Genomic DNA, 25,361 nt, shown 5'->3' with positions numbered 1-25,361 from the left:
GTACACAAAGTGCTTTGGGTGTCTAGAAAAGTATTCGCTGGGTGCAACCATTCACCTCTTCATGCATAGCATGCCTGTTCGTCCAGTTAGCCAGCCGCCACGCCACCTCCGCTTGCAGACGGCTTCAGTAATGGCCTTGCCGTTACTAACTAGTTGTGTTCTGAGACATTACTGAAGCCTGAAGTTATTTCTTTATCCACCACCTACCTTTACAAGTGTCTCCTCTCAGAAATAAGGATATGGTATTCTTGTCCTTTAAACCCGATAATATTATTGTTTAAAAATGTAAAGAGAGCTGTTCGGGCAAAGTACTTTTGTAAGAGGCATTTCTACTGGGTGTTTGGTAGATGTCCCTGTGTGAGTTGTGTGACTAACCAGGAAGTGCTGTCGTCCAAGAATCGTAAGTGATCTCAATCGAGCTTGGGTTGTTCTTTTTGGTATCTTTTACTTCATTTGAAGCTGTGCTGTGCTTATACCAGCAAGGGGAGTGCTCAAACTGTATCAACATTGGTTTTGTTTTTCAGTTGCCTATAGTCATTTTTATTTCTTCAAATATTTCAATTTAATATTGCAAACAACTTCACAACATACAAAATGAATTATATTAATCCAGAACATATGTCAATGAATAAATTTTATATATTTTTTTATATATTTTTTCTTTCATCTTGTGGGGATAAAAAAATAAAACAGCAAAGCTTTGACAACAGCACCTTGACATAGTATGTAATTTCAACATTAACCTTGAGAAGATTGGAATAGTAAACAAATAAGTAGTGTACTTAGAGGAGGACGACCCTTGAACTGCTGAAAATGTAAACGGAATGTTTTGGTCAGTATCATTTACTTCTTTCCCAAAGTGGACAGTTTCTCAATTCACAATAGAAGCAGCATGCAAGTTTTTCTCTCTCTTTTTTTTTTTTTTTTTTTTTTTAAATATGGGAGTCTTCCCCTTCCTGTATCTTCTGACTGAACCGAATTCTTGGCAACATAAAAAAGAACACAATGTCTTGAGGAATGTGATATAGTAATTTAAACTGGGCGCGAATGACTGATCAGATCTTTTTTTAATTGTTTACAAGGTCATGAATATGTTCAATAAATAGACTGTAGTATCACTTTACTGTATAAACTTCATCTTTTTTACATGCAGTCCATAAAATTTTCATCTGACGGAATAATTTACCCTGTTATGTATATATACAAATAGATATTTTTTCTCTCTTTTTTAGAACTCTCAATAAAATCTATACATTGTATACACTATCTTCCTCTCTTAATGGTCAATGTGCAAACACAGGAGGTGTCTATCCGTATAAACCGCCAACCAATCTTCCTTTTGCTATCCATGGTGAGTGCACGCACGTACGACTGGGTTGTCCGGCATTGTGAGTTATAGTGCCGCTTGTCTATTCCCCGACAGCCGTCCTTTGTGTATCCCTGCGGGTTGCATTTGGTCTCGTAAAAATATTGCTTCAGTTGACCATTGGGCACGGGGACCTTCTCCATGACGGTGACGGTCTGCCCAGACATGTCTATGGCCGTCTTTTTGTCCACTGCCGTCACCCACTGGCTAATACTGTCACAGACACTCAGCTCTCCGCGCCGGGCGGGGTCCGAGTGCCTCCTGACGCGCATGGACATGTTCGCAGCGTCCAGGTAGTTTTTGTATTCCTCCAGCAGGAAGAGCAGAGGGGGCTCCAAAGGCACTTGGTTGCTGAGCATGACGCGTGAGGCGTACAGGTCGACGTCTTTGGCCTCCGCCGCCACAGCCGCCGCCACCGCCGCCGAGCCTGCTGGGCCGGGACCCCCCCCTCCCTGGGACCCTTCGCTGCCCCCCTGGGTGTCGCCCCCCTCGCCCTCCAGCAGCTCCTCGATCACCTGCTCAAACGTGTCTGTGAGCGAGGGCAGCCCCCCCCCACTCTGTGGAGTCCCGTGGCCCCGGCCAGCAGTCGCCGCGGCGCCCAGGTAGCCCTCCACTCGGTGTCCTCGTACACCTGGGCCTTCTCTCAAGGGCGCGGCTCTTAAGCAACTGAAGTATGAAATAACCATAGTAAGGAACAGGATGGTCATCACTCTTCTAACCTGTTGGAACTAGAGAGGAAGAGAGATGGAGAGAGAGGGAGTGAAAGAGAGAGAGGGAGGGAGATGGATGATGAAAGAAAGATGAAAATAGAGAGAGAGAGAGAAACAAAAAATATGTTAACTGTGTATTTCTAATTAAACAATAAAACTTAATTCTAATTAGTTGTAGTTAATACATTTAGTTGACTTAAATCTACAAGTCATTTTAATACCAGTTACTCTTTCCTCCTTTTTTAGATATTGGAACAAAACCAGACTGTATTCATCTTTATTGTTTTTAGGTTTGAAGGACTTCACTGGATGTCCTTAGCCAGTGAACATTAATTGAACCTCCATTTGAAAGCCCTTTAGGGGAAGGGGAAAAAACAGAAAGAAATCGTTCTGAGAGTTTATAGTAAGCTCTTATAACTGGAACCCCCCCCCTGAACACACACTGACTCTCCTAACCTAGGGGACGTTTCACTCAATCAGAGACCCCCTGCAGCAGCACACCTCTGGTTGTCCTTTCTGCATTGCCAGTGTGTGTATGCCGTGTGTGTGTGTGTGTGTGTCCAACTCTGTTATTTGTGTTGCTTTTTCAGGCACTCGTGTAACAGCCTCGCCCCTTACTGAGCCCTTGGGAAACCCACAATCCTAGCTCCTGCTGAAACCAGCCATCACCTGTGCCACCCTTTGCAACACAGCCACTTCACTCCCCAAGACCCTGTCATGCCAACCTTCATGTGCCTGCTATGCCAATACTCAGCACCCAGCCATGACAGGTTATACCAGCCTGTGGAAGCTGACCGCATGGCAGACCTGGCCTAGATGAAGGTCCAATCACTACAGCTCTGACCATATAATACACCACCTCAACGTTGCACACATACATACTTTCAGTGAAAGTAGATGACAGATGTACCTTCCAAAATGAAATGCAAAGACATGACAACAACAGGAAGTATTTTGTTTACTGGTTAGTGGGCCTCCTACTAACCTATTAACTAACTTTTATGGGACCACTAACTTTTGAGAGGAGAGGAGCGTGGAGCAGAGCAGACCGGAGAGATGTGGGGGGGGGGGGGGGGGGGGGGGGGGGGGGGGGGGTTGGTAAGTGGAGTGGAGAGGAGAGGAGCGGAGCGGAGAGGAGAGGAGAGGAGAGGAGAGAACATGATGTCTCTGAACCCCCCCCCCCCCCGGCCCAGGAGAGAAAGTCTGTTTGATTTGGCTTGTTTCACTGGGACGGGCAATCGAGCATAAGATCTGAAATCACCGTAAAATACACAGTAATTTGGAGAGGATGATTACAATTTGTTATTTTAGATGTTGAACCAAAGAGACTCATGTCCTGTCTTTCAGTTACTCTTTGACAGGAGAGTTCAGAGAAAATATACAAGGTATGTAAGTGGAGACAGATACATTTGTGGTGAAAACGGAGCTGCAATTAACCTGGGAACAGTTTTTTTTCTCATATGCCAGCAGAATGGCACATATGCGTGTGTGTGGGTTCAGCAACAAGACAAGAGGAGAAGACCTCAAGGTACTCACCCCATGCCTTTGATCTTAGTGTCAAAGCTGACTTCCAAAATCACCTTCTTTATATGCTGATGAGCATCTGCACAATATACTAACAATTACCAAGCGATATAATTTGACAAATAAGTAATCAAACTGTAATAATAAAATAAGTATTTACCACTCTCAAGTGAAAACTTAGTTCTTATAGCTCTTGGTTACGAATACATGAGCTGAGTGTTGGCTATCATTTTATGAATGGCAAACAGTGTGATGCGTGCTCTTCATTCAGATCATCCGCTCCCCCACCCCAGGATACGGTGTGCAGGACACGACAGCCAAAGGGTTGCAGCACCATATGTGAGGTGTAGATGAGGGAGATGTCGATGAACTACTTAGAACGGTAATATTCCAATGTCATGTGTCGCTAAGTACAGTTTGCAGAGAAAGACAGATGCAGACAGAGAGAGAGAGAGAGAGAGAGAGAGAGAGAAAAGAGAGAAGGAAATGAAGAAGTGGAAGGACGGGGAAGACTGATAGATGGACAGAAAGGGTGATACAAGGAGGGAAGGAGAGAGAGAGAAAAGCAGTGAAAAGAGATGCCGTTTCATTCTGATGCATTCTAAGCCCTCTTGGTAACGAGCTGACGCAGACATGAATCTGGCAGCCTACATCTGATAAAAATTATAGGGCTGCCCTATTAAACAAAACACACACACACACACACACACACACACACAGACACACACACACACACACACACACACACACACACACACACAGACTCCCTGCTCTCCCTAGATCCAGGAGAAGCACAGCCTTACCTCGGCGAAGCCCCCCTAAGAGTCACGGCAATCCAGCGCGACCGTGGGCATCCCAAAGTCCTTCCCGCCACGCCGCACCACACCGAGCTGTAGTCAACAACCCACAACGGCAAACAACAACACCCGGTGCATACCGCAGGGGATGTGTCACAACAAACACACGACAACAACAAGACCACAACGAAGAAGGCACACACACACACACGCACACACAAAGAAAATCCAAAGACCCAGCTCTGCCCCTCTCCTCTTCCAGAGAAACAGGAGTGTGAATGTGTGTGTGTGTGTGTGTGTGTGTGTGTGTGTGTGTTAAAAATAGCCCTGTGCGCAGCGAGGCGTCCCCAGGCTCTCCCCCTGCCGTTCTTCTGGTGGCCGGAGCGAAGCCGACCGGGTGCTGAGGAGGATCGGATCCCTGGGCAGCGCCAGCAAGCTCGAGCGGCAAACGCCGGGGCCACACCTCGTCTAAAAGTCATTTGTTTCATTCCTAATTGGTGTCTGGGGCCGTGGCTGTGATTTGCCAACGCCATGGCTACCGCCATGGAGATATAGAGGCTATAAATAGGTGTGCTGGGAGTCCCACGGTCTCGATTCAGAATCTCACATCCTTCTGCTTAATGAGAGCCGGTCCCTGAGCTCTGTGACGCCCTACACTTCAAGGAGGGTGCGTGTGTTTGTGTGAGTGTCTGTGTGTGTGTGTTTCTGTGTATGTACTATGTATTTCACACACGTTTGGGAAAGGCAGCAAGGGCATTTTTTCTCCATCCTCTGTAAAAACAACCTTCAAAAAATACACACATACACACACATGCACTCTCTCTCTATCTCTCTCTCTCTCTCACACACACACACACACACACACACACACACACAGAGAGACAGAGAGAGAGAGAGAGAGAGAGAGAGAGAGAGAGAGAGACACACACACACACACACACACACACACACTCAGACCAACCAGTTTACATCACTGATGCCTCAATCAATCCTAATGAGATGAAGGAGACTCCATAACTCGCAAATGCTGGTCATACAAGCATGAAAACTGCCCGCCTGCCTGCCTGCTAGCCTGCATCTGATACATTAGGCAGTGGAAAAAAAGATATCAGGTTTTTACCTCATCAGCAACTACCTGCATTAATCGTTTACAAAAACACTCTGCTCAACAAAGTCTCCGAATATCACAGGTCCTGGAAACACACAAGTGAGGAGGGGAGGTGTATAGGGAGTGAGTGGCTTCCCTTGGCTGTGATATGTAATTGGGACGCCTTAGACAGCTCAGGCCAGCATCCCCTCCCTGTAAAACACGCAGGTCTCCAAAATGTCCTCAAACTGGCTGCTCAGTTCGCACAAATGTAGCCCAGTAACTGGCCCAGTTTCATGGACAACCCAATTAGAAAACATCTGTCATCTCTTTCACCAAGTCTGGCTTGTTTTCTGAGTTGCCAGAACTTCTGCGCATTGCTTTTTTTATGATTAAAGAGCGTCGTTGGACAGTTGGAAGTCCAAGAATACAGGTCTGCTCACACCAGTGGTTTGTACTATGAGGTTCCCATCGCCTGCGGCACAAAGCCTCGTTTTTTGTCCTAAATGACATGGATGTTGAGGCAAACATAGGCATGATGTTTAGGTAGGTTAGAGAGTTGTCATCACTGTTGACAATAAACAAAGCCTTCAAAAGGGGAAGAAAAGGAAGGAAGAACAAAGAAGAGGAAGATGCCACACCTCTTCTGCTCTTTGAGATGTAGAACAGAGAATGGGACTCAATAGAGGAAAGATGGTGAACACACTTTTTTTACTCCTGACATGTTTAAATCCCCTGCACTTGACTGCATAATACATAGCTGTGTGGGAATTTGTGTATATTCATAAGACGCTGATAAACCATCTCCCATCTCATACTGTACCGATGTGATGAAATGAAATGTGTTTTCTTGCATGGGGAGAGATGAGAGATGAGGGAGCGGGAGGGAGAGAAGGAGGAGGGGTTGAGAGGCGCGTCATTTCAAAGCATAACAACCCTGATGACGTCTCTAGCAGCCTCCCCTGGGGGGGCTGAATGACGGGGGGGGGGGTATCGCAGGGAAGGGAGGGGTGGAGAGGAGAGTGTTCTGAGGCAAGTACTGCTCATCTTGCGCCAATCGCACCATCGCTCCTCTCATAGTCTCCTACTCACAGCAGGGGGCAACAAACGATTTTTATTTCCTGTTTCCTGTTCCCATCAAGACAATCAATACGACTTATGCTCTCACTCAGTCCCTTGTTAAAACGCAATCTAGCCCACAAGTCACGTTGTTGCTCTGGGACTCTGCCAGAATAACCAAGCCTGCTCCACTCCACACCAAAGGCAGAAGCCCATTCCTGCGCAGAGCAGTTCCTTGTTTCTTGCCTCCTATCCTCGAATGGCATGGATGTTTAGTTGAGTTGATTGTTTTAGTGAGCACATCAGTTTCACTCCCTACAATTTCTACACTACACAATAAATATGTGGCATGTCGCAAGACGGGACATCTACGCATCACTTATGATCTAGCACAGCATCAATTCTCAAGATTCTGAAGCAATTACCGAAAAGAATGAGTCCTCTGTCAACTTGAGGAAGGCTATGATTATTACTGATTACTACATGCAATCTAGTTTGATATACCCTTGGCAAATACTCAACAGGTTTACGCCTAGCCAAGATCTCACACTCTGATTCGAAAGGCTGTTCAAGTGTCAGATGGTCTGGGAACAAATCCTGTCCATGCTGATGTCCCACAAGGCTCAGTGCTGAGACCTTTCTCTCTTTTCTCATCAAACTGAACACACTGGTGCCTCTTTCTCACACACGCACACACACACACACACACACACGCACACGCACACACACACACACACACACACACACACACACACACACACACACACACACAAAGCCTTAGAATGAAGCGATCCCAGTTTTCAACACTTCTGGCACATCAAAGACAAACACGAGATCATGCTTGTCATAAGTGCTGCAGATATGTCATCGAAGCCTGACAAAGAGTGCATTTCACTTCATAAAGCATTTTTCTTTTGTTACCCCTTCTTGCATTTTTTCTGCTAACCATTCAAACTGCTACATAGACCTCAAGGTGTCTGTTGTATAACAGTCAACAGCACAGCATTAAAAAAAATAGTGTAGAAGAGAAAACATAAGAAAATAAATCCTTGTGCGGTTTGCTAAACACACAGAGCCCTTAGCCAAAGTCTAGCTAGATGCTGAAATGTGATTGATCACGTGTTTGGCATGTCTCTCTGGTCTTTGATATTTCAAAAGCGGCGATGTGCATCTGTTCGTTTGTCTTCAGTCAGGCAGGTATGACAGGATGGCCTGGCTGGCTCACCTGTGCCTGGTTTGTCTCGTGACTGGTGTTTGTTCAGGTCTCCATACCTCACAGCTGTTAACACAACCTCCCCTCAATGACTGTCAAAAAAGTGCCCCATGGCTTTGATTTGCTAGGAGAATTAAGACATAGGTCTCTTTTATTAGGAGGTTCATCACTTACTCTAGAGTTAACCTACCCAGGTTTGTCACCAAACCACATACTTGGAACACCCCCCTGATCTAGAACAATTTTCTCTTTAGGCGTTCTGTATCCGCAGGAGTAGGAGGGAGGTTTGTTACCAACCCTCAGTGCCAATTCGAAATTGTACACTGCAAGTATATTTACATGACAAAAGGAGTAAATGTACTACTGCAGAAAACATATGCACTAGGGCTGAACGATTAATTGCATTTGCGATTTAATCGCGATATGATAGAACGCGATTTTCTAACCGCAACGTTCGCGATAAAAAAAACGTGGTCACAAAAAAAAAAAAAAATTTTTTTTTTTTTTTTTTAAGATGGTACATTTTGCACACAGTGTTTAAAAAGTGCATGCCTAGTGTTTATACTTAAAATTACTTTTTTAAAATTACTTAAATGCACAGTGGCAAAGCCACCGATTTGTTGTTCTTGTTTCTGTAATGAGCAGTTAAATAAAAATGTAAAATGTGGGAAAGAATATTTTACACTAAATGTATCTAATATTGTGTTGGTAACATTCATTACGTTTTGTTGGGAAAAAAAGAGGATAAAAAAAAAAATCGCATATCGAATCGCAATCGCAATATTTTGGTAAAAAAATCGCAATTAGATTATTTTCCCAAATCGTTCAGCCCTAATATGCACCCCATTTTTCAATTCTTACCAGCAGAGGAGTTAACTGCCTATGCAAGCTGAACTATTAGAACATATATTTCCTTCCACTGTCACCCTTGGCAACGTCAGATTTCCACATGGACCCATACACAAGTCTCACCACGGCAACCATGTGACCAGTGTGAAGTAGACGGACAGAGAAAGAAAACCTTGCAAGGTATGGCAACAATTTGGAGAGTTGAGAGCACCTCCCAGTAAGTGTTGCAAGGTGTATTTTGGACCTTTCCATGGTGACAGTATCTTGACAATCAATCTCGCACAGCTTCACTATACACTTATGGGAGAATGTCGAGAAGGCGAGTCCAGCTGGCCCTAATCCAATTGATTCACATTTAACAATTCTGTGTTTGGATGCCTTTTCACTGACTCACTCATTCTAACCGTCCCATCCTCAAAACCCCTGGGCATCGTGCTCTCGCATACACATACACAGCTACACTCTGATACTCCTTCGTGTTTAATGGCAGCCCATTCCATTGCCCAGAGATACATTTCAAATAGTTCGCATGGGAAAAAAGACCGTGGAGAAGCAACCTCAACGCATCAAGCATCACTAAGCATAACTAAAAGCGCCCTCATTGCTAATAGGTTGACAAGCCTGCCCGTCCGGGAGGGTGGGGGGGGGGGGGGGTGCGGGTGCGGAACAGCTCCGCAAATTAAACATTCGCGTTATTATTTATTCATAGCGCTCGGTTCTTCGCGTAATAGGAGAAAGGACAGGCATTCACAATATCTGGACGCATCTTCCAGTACGTGTTTTTTGCTCTGTTGAGTGCTGTTTTCCGCATCGTTTCCCTTTCACTCCGGTGGGTTTACAAAGCGCCTTAACAATATTGAATGGAAAATTACACCGCTCGCCATAAAAAGATGGAACAGATCGAAATACCAAACTCAAAGGGAGATGTGAATAAAGTGTGGTCGACTACTTCCTTTATATGAAACCGCTGGCAGTGACCAGAGGACTATATAACGGCATCTTCGGCTCCCCTTTGAAGAACAACCCAATCGAAAAACACGCAGACGGAATTTGCAAGGTGCATGCAGTAGATGGCGCGTTTGACTGCGTAAAGCGCAAAGACATTCAACCCAGCTGAACGGCCAAACAAGCTGTAGTCTGTCAACCACACACACGCACACACACACACACACACACACACACACACACACACACACACACACACACACACACACATTAGAGAACAAAAACTACTGGTGGGGCCAGGCAAACTGACAACCCTCGACATACATAAATACATAAAGACAGAGAGATAGACAGACAGACAGATAGATAGATATATAGATAGATAGATAGATTGATAGATAGATAGATTGATTCTCTACTACAAACCAGTGCAAATTGTATTAAGTTCAAAATATGAAATCAGTAATAATACTGGTATGTGTTGCATGAACAATACAAATACTTAAGTACCACATATCTTCATTTCTAAATTAAATTGGGTGAGTCTTTTCAACTTTGCTGCTCACGATTCCATCACCCTCGATTTGGCGCACTTTCTGTCCTGATCTGAAATCCGAGGTGTCTTCTCAGATTCCGTCTATGGAGAACTTTTCTAGATCGTCACGGCCGTCTAGATAGTTTGGGTGATACGGAACGGAAACATACTAACAGAACTATATTTAGCCGTGCATCCACTGTATATTCCCTGTTACTCATCCAAACACACGTCCCAGGCATCTGAAGTTTATTACGAGTTTGCATGACCACTGATGACGAGAGTTTGTTTGTATCCCAAAGATTAATCTTTGCGCTGCCATCTTATCCCGTTTACCGGAGACCTAGACTCAACGCCGGTAGGTAAACCTATGCGTAAGGTCTCAAGTTTCCTATGAAGTCTTAATGAGTACACCAAACTTAAAATTGTGTAGCCTAAGCATTTGGCTGCCTGCGTGCGAGCAACAATTACTTTACGACTGATTATAGGTCCTAGTACGCGCTAACACATCGGACATTCATCATAGATCTCTTCGAAATCCCACTTTCAGTTTTAAAACAGCATATTTTATTTACGCAAAGATGGGTTAAGGTGATAGAAATACCGTTACCTTTTAAAGTGGCGTGATATGCATTTCAGTGATATTCTGTAATATTCTATAATGCAAGATGATGTTAACGCCGAGACCTCATTAGGATATTCAAGCGAAAAGGACAGAAATATCAAACAGTCTGCCTCCACTGACCCCTTTCCTGTTGCACATTAGAAATTCAATCAACATAATAACGGCGTTTCTTATTAATGAACGCGAAGATAAGGTTTCACTCCCCTCTTTCAAACTGCGCCCGAGTCGGTACCTTTCCCGGGTCCACCACTTGATTACTTCTAGTTGAACTCCGCCGTCTGCTTTTACAAGATTTAAAAAACACCACATAAGTCAGAGGAAACCACGCAACACAGCCTACCTTTTACTGTCCAGTCGTAAAGGAGACCACTCAACAGGACAGAGTCATCTGGGATGTTTTGGAGAACGCTCTGCGTAATTGTTAGGATTATTTCGTTGTATTTCCCTTCCGTTTTCTCTGGCAGCTTCAAGTTGTCTCTTCAGCTTTGGAGCAAATAGATTAAATTATTGATGGTGGAAATTGCATGGTTGAGGTAACGGACTCCCATGACTGAGCGTATCCTTTGGAGATGGGTTTAGGCTGAAGGGTTGCATGCTAGCACACAAGACGTTGCGCGACCGGAGACCTCTTGAGCCTGAAATGACGACTTCATAGCGCGCAACTACAGTAGGCTAACTAACTCCGGCGTGACGTTGCAACATGTGACTCCACTACCGGCTGATGCTCGCCAACCGAGTCGAGTGCATGAGTCTGAAGTAACATCGGAAAGTCTGCGCGTACCCACCCCCTCCCTTCAACCATTCAACACCACCGCGCGTAATGCGTACAGAATTCTAAACAGTGCAGCGTCCGACTTTTACTTATCCTGGATGCTTTCGTACCAGGTGATGCCCGAAACTGAATGTTTTGCATTCGCTATTGAATTTCCCCTTAAAGTCTTTTCATAGGTATTCCGGTTTGGCGGACCGGCTTTGGAGGATCTGTTGCTGCAGAATAATCCACGCTATCAAGTTAACCAGTACCGTATCACTTTGCAGCTTTGTTCACCCATGTTCTCAACTGCACGTTTGGCGAATTCTTCAGGGCAGCCAATATTACAAAGATACAGAAACTGCAAACAGCAGCACCATTTAAATTGTGTTATAGTAAGTCTTACCAAGTATAGAGGCTATAGAATAATCGTCCGATTATTAGGCTACTTAAAACCTATGAATTGACTCTAAATCGAAAGTTTCATAATAAACTGAACTCCATTCTAAAATCAATTAACGTTTAACATTAGATGATAGTCGACGTATATTTAATGTGTTCTTCCTGCAAATCTGTCCAATGTGTACTTCCAGCAAATATGATTCAACCAATTTGGAATTTTTACTCAGGACAGTTTTTCTCCACTTCCGTCAGTGAAAGGCTGCCAACTACACAAAACCGCTTATCAGTCAAATGGAATTTACGTGGCAAAAGCAAAACTTTGTATTCTTATGATGTAATCATAATAATCGCTTGCATGTTTTTTTTAATCCATCGCTATTGATTATGACATACAATATAGATTACAGATACATTAACGGCATACAACATTTTCACGACAATATGGTTTTAAGTAAAAATGTTCTCTCTTCATATATATAGATCAAGTCATATGAGCGTTTTCTTGTGGCTATAAGTAGGGCCAGTATCAGTCTTTTTATCATTGCTGAATGGAAGTGTCTAGGGTTCCCTGGTCCCCTTCAGCTGACAGACAGCAGATCATCATATGAATTGGATATTTCATCAGTGTGAGCACAGGAAAGGTGTGCTTCAAAGGTGAGCGTTGCCCCCTCTCCCACCTGGCGCACTCCTCGCCACATCAAGAGTCTAGTCAGTAACAGATCTCCACAAGCTGCCATATCTTAGCCCTTTGTCAGCACCCTGACAGAACCCCCCTCCCCTCAACACACACACACACACACACACACACACACACACAAACGCACACCAGCTCTCTGTAATGTCTCAGATATAAGGCACCAGATGTTGATTGTTCTGCCATCTATAGGAAAGGTGTGTTGAGTGTGTGTATGTATGTGTGTGTGTATGAGTGTGTGTGTGTGTGTGTGAGAGAGAGAGAATGTATGTGTGTGTGTGTGTATAAGAGAGAGAGAGCCTGGTGGAGAACGTCTTCCTACATGAGTCAACAGGTGGCCGACGGAGATCAATACTGTTGAGATATCCACCTGAACAAAGCTAACATAATGTCTGGTCAATAACGCTTCAGGTTGGCGAGAGCGGGCGAAGAGAGAGAGAGGGAGAGAGAGAGGGAGAGAGAAATACACTCAGTCACTCCAGCTCACATTAGCAGGCTCAGTAGGGTTCTGCAAATCCAGTCCAGTTCTCTAGTTTTAAAAGATCACGCAGAGAACACATGGGGAGTAGTTCCTGTCTGTTCTCCATTTCCTCTAGGTGGTTACACATTCGTAGGCACAAGGGCAGCATAGTACCATGCTTAAAGTTCCTGGCACCAAAGGGGCTGATTAAGCCAAGCTTTTTTTTTAGGGTAGTGGGGGGTGAGAAAATGCTCATTACCCTTGCGGTGCTACAGGACCTGGACATCCTCCAAGGCCAGATGCGTGCAGGAGGAATGGAGGTATGAGGATGATCACTCTCAACCTGGCTAATGAGGTGGAGGGGGTTCCTGCAAGGCAAGGCCCAGCAGGACAGAGGAGGTACACACCTGCTCTGTCATCCACACACACACACACACACACACACACACACACACACACACACACACACACACACACACACACACACACACACACACACACACACATTCTCTCCATCTCTCACACTCAAGCTATTCGCCTTCTATGTCACACACATACACACACACACACACACACACACACACGCTTTCCCCCCCGCATCTCTCTCCCTCACACACACACACTAAACTCCCAGGGACTAGCCAAGATGAATATAGCTCGTCCCAGTGGATCACAGGAGGTTAGACCAAACTCTGGATGACAAACAGTTGCATCAGCAATTGCTGAGCGACATGACGCCAAGAGAAAAAAATCGCACACACACACAGACACACGCACGCACACACACTCCACACTGAGGCCGCTTCACGCAGGTGATTCATAAATAAATCACTCGGCATCTCATTAGGTGATTAAAAAAAGGAAAAGATAAACAAAAAAACAACAACAATTTGGTCTTGTGGCTCTGTTCTGCAAATACAGCACAATGTCCAGCAGCTACAGACAATGACTGCAGTGGAGGCACTGTTGAACTGAGTGCCAATTATGCGATGACATTGGGGGGGGGGGTCAAGTTTTCGTCAGGGTGTATACAGACCCTAAAAAGTACAACACAGTTAAAAAAGTACACAATACGTAAATGCCCCCCCTCACATGCACACAGACTGTTTACTTTCTTTGGGGGGGGGATAACTCTTACATGTGGGGTTCAATCCCCCTACCCCCCTATTTCACACCATGCTGTCAGAGTCAGAGCCAGTCAGAGTGAACACACAATAAGATCACAGATTTGATATTCTCCGGTACCATGTACTGTACCCTGTACCATGCCCATGTACCCATGCATACCTGAAACTTTTACATGAAGGTCTACTTATTACTAGAGGTATGTGGTGTGTGAGGTAGAGGTGTGTGTGTATGTGTGTGTCAGATGTAGGATGCATACACAGATAAGATGCTACACTTTCATAAACAAACACACAATGATTATACAGAGTAGATAAATATGTTTTTGTTTATCTCTTATAGGTTGTATTACAAAAAAATTGGCAAAAATGTTTTTAAAATGTTTTCACTGGTAATGTGCGTATAAACTTCAAATGGATTCTACACTTGTTGATGGTTTCAAAGACTTCTCCCATGGACAAGGAATTTCTATCAAATAGTTTATACAGTAGTTCAGATGATCCTATTGGTATATTCTGATACTGAGAGTAATTTGGAGTTGCTCTGGTGGCTGGTGGCACATTGAAACGTATCCTTCACAAATGCTGCCCTCTCGGTCGCCGGAAAGACTTTTGAGTTCAAGTGTTGTGTTTTTCTTTTCCTCCTTAAAAAATACAATTCCCAGACTTCCAGAGTGTTCCGGAATGTTGAATGTTGAGAGAGTCAGAGCGGCGTCAGAAGCGATGGCCGTTTCTCTTTCCAATAGGTCGGGTCGCTTATGACGTCACCTCGGCTTTCTCAAAGACACGTCCCGCATGCCCGGCCCTGGTGCCAAGGCCTCGCCCCGGGGGAATGAACCGCAGTTGTCACCTATCTGTGCCCCCGGGCCTCCGGTGGCGCCACGCGGCTGAAGCACCCATGGGGCGTGAGGAAGGCACAAGAGTAAAACCGCTGGCATCCAAAAAGATTTCACACACTCACAAGTTTTTCAGCATCTCTGAGCACCCAGCACGTCAGGGGACTTTTGTTCCATTTGCTTTTGGCCATGAAGGCAGCCCTTTGCTAAGGGCTTTAGTTTGGGCCCCTTACTGGTGAACACACAACAGGATCAGACAGAGAGGTGACCATCAGTCAGTCTGATGTAGCACTGTACTACACATAAAGACCTTGGCTAAAAGTGTTGCTACATACCCCTAATTGTCATTAGTATTTAGCCTGTAAGTATGACTGTGGCTTCCATTAATTGAGTGTGTGTGTGTTTATGTGTGTGTGTGTGCGTATGTGAGTGTGTGTGTGTGTGCGTGTTTGTGTGAATAAGCACAGAGTGAGTCGGCACATTTCCAGTTGTTGCGTGTTTTGATATATGTGACTCACTCACAGAAGAGTCCGGAGAGCTCCTGCCAATGCTGCGATCATGCCAACTCCTGACTCCTGACTGAGCCTTCACTGCCTCATTCACAGGGAGGGAACAGAAAGAGAGGGACAGAGAGAGAGAGAGAGAGAGAGAGAGAGCGAGTACAGAGAGCAGAAAAGGCTGGAATGGTAGAAAGAGTGAAAAGAGACAAAAGAGGGGACTGAAAAAGACAGATAGATAAAGGAAAGCAAAGATTTGAAGTAAAAAAAAAGAATGAAAGAAATGGAAGAAAGGGAGGGGAGAGAGAGAGGGATGGGATGGAGAGAGTGAAGGGGGAGAGCGATGACTCTATGACTAAAGCCTCCTCTCTCTCTCTTTCACACATCAGTATGGATCGTAGACCTCTTCCATTTGGAGTCAAACAAGAGTGAGAGGAACTGCAACAGGTCCCCTTGATTGCGTCAAAGGCTGACGTCACACACGCGCGCGCGCACACACACATTCACGTCCACACTCTGCACATGAACCAAACTGTCAGTTTAGGTGCACATACAAACACACACACACACACGTAAACCCACACACACCATACGGTACACTTCCCCCCTACTAACATATAGACCACAGCCACTGGTAATCTATCCTTAGTGATGTGCACCTCCTGTTGGGGTAATGTATCCTCTAGATCTGCGCTCTCAGCTCTGCACAAGGGCTTTGTGCTCCCCTCCACAGGTAATTCAGTCCTTCTAGGGTTCAGACCACGTTCCTGTGAGCCATACGTGTAGTGGGCACATATGCATAATTTGTAGGCTGGTCTTGTCTTGTCTGCATGTTGCCTTTGTAACCTTTTCTGGTACTGTCTTTTTCTTATTCTATATCTTCTACTGGTGTACACTCACACACACACACACACACACAAACCCACACACTCACACACACACGCACACACAATGTAATGCAATGTAATTATGTGGCAATGAAGCAGCTTCCGCCGTGGGCAAAGCAAAATTCTGACAGATCTCTAGAAAGTTCTGTGAATGTCTTGACGCAACTGGTTACACAATCAAAGCATCGTGGATCATGTCATGGCCACGGCCAGTAAAGCTTCACATCTGGAGGCACCTTCACACGTTTGCAGCGTATCGGCTACAGTTCAGGATTGTTGGTGCTGCTCGCGGAAAATCACAAAGCCAATTTGTTCGTCACATAGCCATCAGCGCAAGATGAAGAGCAAAATAGGCTGATGGTTTCCTGGTAATGGACCAGACATCGCTCTGCCATTAGACTAGCCGCACAAGCAGCTGAACAGAACCAATGACAAGTTTGTCAACTCCGGTTTGAGAAAATATATGCACATACCAACAAGTGCCTCCACACACCCAATCATACATACATACCCAATCGTACATCACGCGTAATAGCAAAGTACATACAAGAATGAGCGGCACAAACACACACACACAGACAAACACACAAATCCAGGGTACTCAACATATCCAATAGAACATGGACCAACATCTATACAAGATATCTATATATTTATATAGAGAGACATAGATATGTAGACATAATGTTCAGCCGTGAGCCCTTACATACCAGGAAGCTGGAGGCAAATCCAGTTCAGTTTGAGGGTTGCTCTTGGTGGCGCGTCTGTTGCCAGGCACCAAAACTAAATCTTAGTGCTCGCTCGAGCTGTGAGCTCCTCAGATTAATAGGGAGGGCAGGTGGGCACAGCAGTCTCCGTGAGAGAGCTGTTGGCTTTATATCACTGCGCAAAAACACACAGGTGGGAAGAAAAGCAAGCGGAGCAAACCCCCCACCCCCATCGCACACACACACACACACACACACACACACACAAACACACCTCAGCGTGACCCAGCCCAAATATTGGAGGTCAGGGAGGAATTCAAAGATGCTCACATTCAGATTCTCACACACATTTATACACAGACATGCACGGTCACACGCTGAAACCCATACATAATTATAAATCCATTATACTACAACAAATGAGCAGTTACACATATAAATATGCAGGACAACATTAACACAATGCATTTGCATATTCATAGCTGCGCAACAAAAAAATAAGTCAACACTTCAACGCGGTGATAAATCTACACAGCCGCACCGCTGTTGCCCCCTGCTCGAGAACCCACTGGCAGGTGCGCGCGCGCGCGTGCACGCACACACTCACACACACACAGAACTTGATTCATACGCGTCAAGTCCATCAGCCGAGAAGACTGCCATTTCTTGCCAAAGCTCCGGACCCCGTCACCCCTGCCATCCCGTCCCTCTCCCCACACCTGTCCGCTTCTTTACAGTAGGCTACCGACGAGAGCACCCACAGCCACCCGGTCAAGTCCGGAGCAGTGTTTTGGAGAAGGGTCCAATTGTTCCGTGATGCCCTCCTTCACACGTGCGATAGAGCGTTAGGCAGGCTGTAACTGTGTTTGCCGCGTGACCAACCTCTCGCCATAATATATTTATGAGGAGTTTTTTTTTTTTTTTTTACAATTTTTAAATGTATTTGCATAAATTACATTGGGATACTGAAGTGACCATATCACGTGTTAAAAATGGAAATTATACTTTCGTTTTTGTATAGCCTACCTGTAGGTATTTTTAGTATTACTATTATTATTATTATTATTATTATTGCTATTATTATTATCATTATTATTTTAATAATTATTATAATTGTTATTATTATTATGCTGCTGATATTATGTGTCTCCTAATCCTACAGAATCTTTTACCCATATTGCATTTTAACCTAAGCTACCTTGCGGGCTGATAATTTCCCACGGGGACTTGATTTAATATGACTTAATTCACAACGCACGCAACAGAATAATGAAATTCTTCCGGTTAATAACTCGGTATATCTCTTAAAAGTTAATTAAGTTGTCTTGGTGAACGATGCATTTTTTTAAACCGACAAAGCATTTTCGAGCACCATCACCCGCTCATCACTCTTCAGGAACCAAATTAGCGCTTAAACTATACAAACAGGATACCACAATAATGTTCCGTGTTATTTTGTAATGAAACCTACCATCTTCAGATTTGTTATTGACGCCACCCCAACTCTGCAGCGCTGAGTGTGCGGAGAGGGGGGCCGAAGAGGGAGATTCTCAGTAAGACAACACAACCCCATTTATGGACTGATCCGATGACGTACATTGCAGAAAGTTCTATAAAAAAACCTTCATACATACAAAGTGTGTCGTGCCACCCCCCACCCCCCCTCCTCCCGCCTCCACACCCCTCCCCCTCGCGCCCACACCCACACCATAAACCCACGTCTCGCCCTGTCTTTCCCTGGAAAAAAACTATGCTTTCCCAAGACGAAAAAAGCACAAAAATATTAAAAATTCCAAGTAGAATAGTCCGTGAGCCTCATTGAGCAGAAGAAGGGAATGTTAAGGCATGCCTGTAAGCGCCACTGAATACATTTTAATTTGTCGCAGGTCTAATCGGTCATGAATCGCTGCACACAGCACTCAGATAACGATTTCATTAAAATAACGGACTTTTCGTTTGGTGCGTCACAGGATAAATTATTTCAGTAATGACAACCATTATAATCAAATCATTCCAACATTAATAAATATATGAACAACACCATACTTAGTTTTAAGTAATAGTAATATTTTGCCGTTATTGTTGCTGTTGTTGTTATAACAGCAGTTGAAAATTTGCACTTATCAAGAGGTAAGCTGACAGCAAAAAGAAACGGTTTCATCACCTTGTGTCTTTTTGTCTGGCAAAATACACTTTTACAAACGCTCATTGCTGGTTATCAATAGACCACTAAGCATGTGAGTCTAGAGAACACGACGAAATAGGTGCAGTCATTAAATGTTAAAAAAGGAAAACAAACAAACAGTCTGATAATTGATGCATTGAATGTATTCCGCCTGGTGGGTCAGAGCACAGTTTAAAACGCCTGTGGGCGTTGATATCTCGGGGTTTTCTTGAGGCTGTTTGCCATGCAATTGCTTCGCTCTGAAATCAAATTCTTAGAGCAGGAGCGGATACAAAGAAAAAATGGACACGAGCTACATCCTCCATTTCCTCCTCGGCAACCGAGACGAATTTCTAGAACTTAGTCGGCGCAAAAGTCAGAAACGATTCTTCGCAGACTTAGCAAAAAGCTGACGTCTTTAGTTTTTGCCAGATCTTGCAAGGTATTCTCCTTTCGCCCTCCACAGTGCTCATGTAGAGCATTCAGTCTCTGCTTATCTAGCAATCTTATCTCTAGCTCCATCTAACCCGGCCATAACATTTGGCAATATCTAACCACGCCTATCCTAACACTGGTTCCGCAGGCTCTATCTACACAGCATCTTTGCCATCCCGTTGTCTTCTCCCGGCTATTTTGATCATGCAATTCACATTTGTTTTAAGGGAGATGTTATCTGTGGCGAGTGGAAGTGCTCTCCTACTGTTGGCGTGTTGACTGAGCCGCGCGCGGATGAAAGGGGGGAGCAGGTGGTGCTCGCGGCGTAGTGCGGCTCGGGATGAATGAAACGGAGGAGCGAGCGGTCCGTAGTAAAAACACAAACCATATATATCCGCTCTTACGGAGGCTGGGGGAGCTGTTACAGAAACGATTACACCGATACGGCTGCCTGCACCACTTACAAATCAATTTAGCAAACACATTACCCCGACGATTTAACAATAGTAGAGACAGACTAACAAAATAGGCATGATGAATTGAAAGGAGATTAGATAAATAGATAGATAGATAGATAGATAGATAGATAGGTAGGTAGGTGGGTAGGTAGATAGATAGATAGATAGATAAATATATAGATATAAAGATAGATAGATAGATAGAAAGATAGATAGATAGATAGATAGATAGATAGATAGATTGTACGGCGGGAGCTGATACTTATATTTTATTTAAGACATGCACCATTATTCTGCCGCCGGAGCAAAGCGTGGGTATTGCGCATACAAGTTCCACGTACAAAGACCGGGATTCCGCAAGCAGCCCTCGTCAAATCAAGATCGACATGCCCCGATCGACATGCACTTAAAAACACTATTTTCAGTAGCCCACGTACAAGCATTTAATGTATATAAAGAACTTTTCTCACACAATTTTACAATTCTATGTAACTGTGCACTCCACATAAACGACCGAACGGTAATGCTGGTATACATGATAAACGTGATTCACAATCTTGAATGATTTTCAAAGGTAACTTTGTAAACGTTTTACATACGGCGAGATGCCAAGAATCTCTAAAATCATCACAATAAGGCTTACCTGTATATCTTGTAATGGTATATTATCCAAAGTTTACAGTTTAAGTCCGATGCCTTCATGGATAACTGTCACTAGCAGAATCCAACGCCAGGGCATTCACGAAAGCGTGACAACATGTTTTCATAATCGCAATCAAACTTCAATTTGCGGTCCGCTAAGTACATCTGCCATGACCAATAAAGCGAGACTACACCGAAAACCTTGTTAGCGGTATTAGATAAAAACAGAAACAGTTCTTACCTTTTTAAGAGCTGACAACCACTATCAGTGGTTAGATCTCCAAGACCAACGCTTGCATTTCCCAAAGTTAACGCTGCACACCAAGTGGAGCTTGCAAAGCACGCGCACCCTACGGCAGCTCTAAGATTTCAACTTTCACATGCTCTAAGTGGCGACAAAACTCCGAGCGCAAAGTAAAGGACACTTCTAGCGCCCGGATCTTTATCCCCTTTTGTTTTCGACCTGGGCTCCCACGGCAAGCGTTTATAGGAGAGAAAAAAAGAAAAAAAAAGTGGAACAATTTCCTAGCTGGCAAAAGAACTGCAAAACGGAAAAAGCGATGGATGTCCCAATCCGTGTTAGTCCGCGGTGCTCAGCGACTCCGGTGCCTCTGTCCAACGTGCTGAAATCATACCACAGCTAAGGTTACTACGGGGCAAAAATCTATACTTTCGTTAAGTGCCACTTGATATTGCCCTACTCTAATGCTTCCCCACGCCTTGTCACGTGAATATATCCTTGCCAAGCCCGTCCTGTTAATTTTTGATCACATGCTGACCGGACCATTTCTTAACAAAAGAATCACTTATTTCCAAAAGCCGGGACGTATCCCTCTAAAAGCAGGTGTCTGTGTATGTCCAGATCATACGGTATCAGTTCCCTGCGTATCCCTGTCGCGTAGAGGACCTGCAGGGCACACCAACATGTCTACACATGTTGCTTTTCTTTGACATCGTACTTGGAGGTGAAAAAAGCACATTCAATACAAACCATAAAAGCACTCTCTCTTTGCCAACACAATGCCTTGTCAAAAACTGGGTGCACTTCACGACAATAGGCAGGGCAACCATTTCATTCAGTTACATTTCTATATAGGTTGGCATGCCCTGCTGATAATCTTTACGACATTACAATCACATCAAATATCAAAATAAAAGTTTCATAACAAGCGATGTCCACTTAACTCCTTCCAAATCATACCAGTGGTCCCGAACACATAAACAGGAGACCACATATCCATGTAACCTAATATGTGTTTGAAATCCAGCCCCTCAATCACAAGCATAGCCTTGCTTTGGTGTCATTATTCCTGTTTGTAGAATGTTTCCAAGCCACTTACCATTTTCCCCTATGCGGTCCGGGAGCTAGAACTGCTTTAAAATCCACTCACTCCAACAGATGCTGGTAGGTAATGTGTCTTGTTTGAAGTCATCATACGAGAACTTCAACAGCGCTCAGTTGATCGCCCACCAGTTGGGTGACTTACGAGTCTAATAACCCCTTGCAATATCCGCGTGCTTAAACTGTCTAACACCTTGTGGTGGCTCAACAGAGAGGACAAATAGCAACCAGCCGCGATTTACCGAAAACCCCTATACAGATTTACGCAATGCTCTCTCTCCCTCTCTCTCACACACACATACATACATACGCACACACATACACACCGTTAGTGATCTTACGTGATTGAAATGAGCGAAGGCGCTCAAGTTTTCTAGGGAACTCATCTGACCACATAGCCTACTGTGTACATCTCTTGCTCTGAAGTTATAACGGCACAAAATGTGCAGTGGAAAAGTTAGCTGACAACATCAGGCAAGCTGCTATTGTTTGCATTTTGTTTTCCCACACAAATCAACAGCACTATAATCTCAACTTGGCCGAATGTTTTCTGTTCAGCGGAAGTGGGCTGGCATCAGGTAAGAAATGAATGTTTTCGCAGCTTCTTATCATTTCTTTTCTGGTAAGCAACGCAAAGTTCTCAGGGGACTTGTTGCTGCTTAAATGCCAAAGCGACGGCACTGAAAACTAATCAGAACAAAAGTATTGAAGTGCAATACTTACATCACTGTACTACAATTTAAATCCTCGTTATTCAAGGTCTAGCGATTGTGAAAATAAAGCTGTGTCCTTGTGTCTTCAAGTAGCTATAGTCTCTGGACTTCCACACGTTTAGCCTTTTTTTCGTTCGAGTATGCAATCGGAATTGTGATCAATTTAGAGTCACGAAATCCAAGTCCCAGCGCCTGTCTGTTATCAGTAAAATTCCATCAGTTGCGCGGTGAATGCTCAGACAGCTGATTGTTATGCAGTGACGAAGCGCTAGGCTGGCATGAGTGCCACAAATGTGCGGTAAGTAACATGAGTAATAGGTTATATTCACCCGTCTCTCTGCCAGGATTCGCCCGAACGCATGGAGTTGTAAAACAAGAGGAACAGTATGATATGAATAACTCAGTGACAGTACAAATAGTTCACAAATAGACATACATGAAGTGTGTGTGTGTGTGTCTGTGTGTGTGTGTGTGTGTAGGGGGGCATGATAGAGGGAATCAGCGGGCGAGAGAGAAAGAGAGAAATGGCTTATGCTTACTCCTTTTATTCCATCCATCCATTTGTCTATGTAATGTGAAAATACTTGTATCATGTATGACCATTCACTGCTCTCAGTGGGGAGTGGTGAGGGTTCAACCATGGACTGACCATGTAATTTACCCATCAATACACCCATCCATCCATTCATTCCGCTCTCCATCACATCAGCTCAGGTTCTTACACCACTAAACAGTAATCACCCATTCATCCACCCACCCATCCATCCATCCATCCATCCATTCATTCATTCCGCTCTCCATCACATCAGCTCAGGTTCTTACACCACTTAACAGTAATCACCCATTCATCCACCCATCCATCCATCCATCCATCGATTCATTTCGATCTCCATCACATCAGCTCAGGTTCTTATACCACTAAACAGTAATCACCCATCCATCCATCCATCCATCCATCCATCCATCCATCCATCCATCCATCCATCCATCCATCCATCCATCCATTCATTCATCCACCCATCCACCCATCCATCCATCCATTCATCCATTCATTCATTCATCATTCATCCACACAGCTCATTCATAAATTGGTAATTCATTCATTCATTCATTCACAGAATTGGAATATCATCTATACTTCACACAGTCAAGGAAAGAAGCGTCTTTACATCTTTCTTTTTTTTTACTGCATCACTTATCTCCTGTCCATCTCATGTCGCACTAACCCAATCCACTTGTGCTCCCTGATCATGCCATTGCCTTGTGAGTGCAATCAATCCCACAGCTCTAGCTGTCATCCATGTTTTTACTCTTTTTCTCATCAGGTCTTCATGTCTCAGGCATCAGCAGCACCATGTCTCCACGCCACCATCAACAATGGCACAGGAGGCATTTGTGGTTTAGGAGGGACGGGAAGGTCCACTCTCTCTCTCTCTGTCTCTCTGTCTCTCTCTCTCTCTGTCTCTCTGTCTCTCTGTCTCTCTGTGTGACTGGGACAGAGTGTTCATTTGGTAATGTTCTCTCTCTTTTTCTCTCCCTCTCTCTCTCTCTCTTTTCTGTGCTCATTATCAGCGTCTCTCGTCCAGCCCGGCCTCGGGAGGGTAGCCCCCAGGGCAGGATGATGACGCAGTGAAAGGTTAGTTCCGCTGCAGCCCCGGGACACTGTGTGTGTGTGTGTGTGTGTGTGTGTGTGTGTGTGTGTGTGTGTGTGCATGTGTGAGAGCATGGCCGCAGACGAGGCCATCCGGTCGGGGATGTGATTAGTTTCCCGTTCCCGCCTCCCAGAGACATTTAACAGCGACCGTGAGACATGGATGACCATCTCTCCTGCATCCATGACACTCCCCCTGCAATCTTTCTCTCTCTCTCTCTCTTTCTCTCTCTCTCCCTCTATCTCTCTCTCTCAACAACTCTCTCCTTTCCAGCTCCTCTCTCTTCTCTTTCTCATGGCTCGCTCCTTTTTCTTAGATTTCTGCGGTATTTCTCTTCTAACATTCTCTGCCCCAGCTTCTCTGCCTGTCCTCAAACTCCTCCTCGTAAAGCTCAATGTCCAGTCACAACGATGGGGTCCTGAGGTTTAAGCACATTCATAGATACTTAAAACAATCCATAAATATTTACAAGAAATTTTGCAAACTGCGACTACCATAAAACATAGTACATATGTAATTCATCCTGCTCTTCACTGGAGTCTTCCCATGATGCACCTCTTTGGACACAATGACGTGTCGTCCGCATTACTGCCACAGCCACAGCCACAGGTGTCAGCTACAGACACAGAACATATGTAGACCTTCCTTAATGAGAACTAATTCATGCCCTTTCCTATCGTCGCTAGACTAATCTCTGTCTGATTGTGCCAGGTCTGCATGTGATACGGTGATGAGAAATCCTCCACACACTGAACATTGAGGCTAATGCTAATTCTCATCGTGAGCAGGGTTTGTGTAGCCAGTATTAGCATGTTTGTGGGAATAGTGTGGGTTTCTGTGGCCAATGTTAACAGTGTGTTGGTGTGGACAGTGTAATTGTGTTTGCA

At 44.5% G+C, this 25,361-nt stretch overlaps 1 protein-coding gene across 6 annotated transcripts; it reads right to left on the bottom strand.

The window, feature by feature from the left end:
* Positions 1-511: 511 nt before the first annotated feature.
* bdnf (brain-derived neurotrophic factor) lies at positions 512-23,070 on the bottom strand. 6 transcript variants are annotated; one of them, XM_031587462.2, is made up of 2 exons: positions 22,833-23,070; positions 512-2,094 (listed from the first exon to the last, which is right to left on the bottom strand). In XM_031587462.2, exon 2 carries the CDS (start codon positions 2,071-2,073, stop codon positions 1,264-1,266), a length of 810 nt encoding a protein of 269 aa, XP_031443322.1. In that variant the 5' UTR covers positions 2,074-2,094; positions 22,833-23,070; the 3' UTR covers positions 512-1,263. The 6 variants fall into 6 exon arrangements, with proteins under 6 accessions (XP_031443322.1, XP_031443320.1, XP_042566758.1 ...); XM_031587460.2 differs by lacking the exon at positions 22,833-23,070 and adding an exon at positions 22,108-22,646; XM_042710824.1 differs by lacking the exon at positions 22,833-23,070 and adding an exon at positions 21,009-22,047.
* Between the last annotated feature and the right edge of the window lie 2,291 nt (positions 23,071-25,361).

The sequence above is a fragment of the Clupea harengus genome, chromosome 20, assembly GCF_900700415.2.
Source record: "Clupea harengus chromosome 20, Ch_v2.0.2, whole genome shotgun sequence".
NCBI lineage: Eukaryota > Metazoa > Chordata > Actinopteri > Clupeiformes > Clupeidae > Clupea > Clupea harengus.
The sequence above is the reverse complement of the archived record's forward strand: the minus strand, read 5'-3'. Positions and strand labels throughout refer to the sequence as shown.

Bases quoted from the DNA above. Each gene is read 5' to 3' on its own strand.
- bdnf (XM_031587459.2), bottom strand. From the start codon at position 18,641: ATGGGGTTGTGTTGTCTTACTGAGAATCTCCCTCTTCGGCCCCCCTCT. The intron at 2,095-18,539 runs GTAGGTTTCATT...CTTCCTCTCTAG, and splicing joins CAATAACAAATCTGAAGATG to TTCCAACAGGTTAGAAGAGT.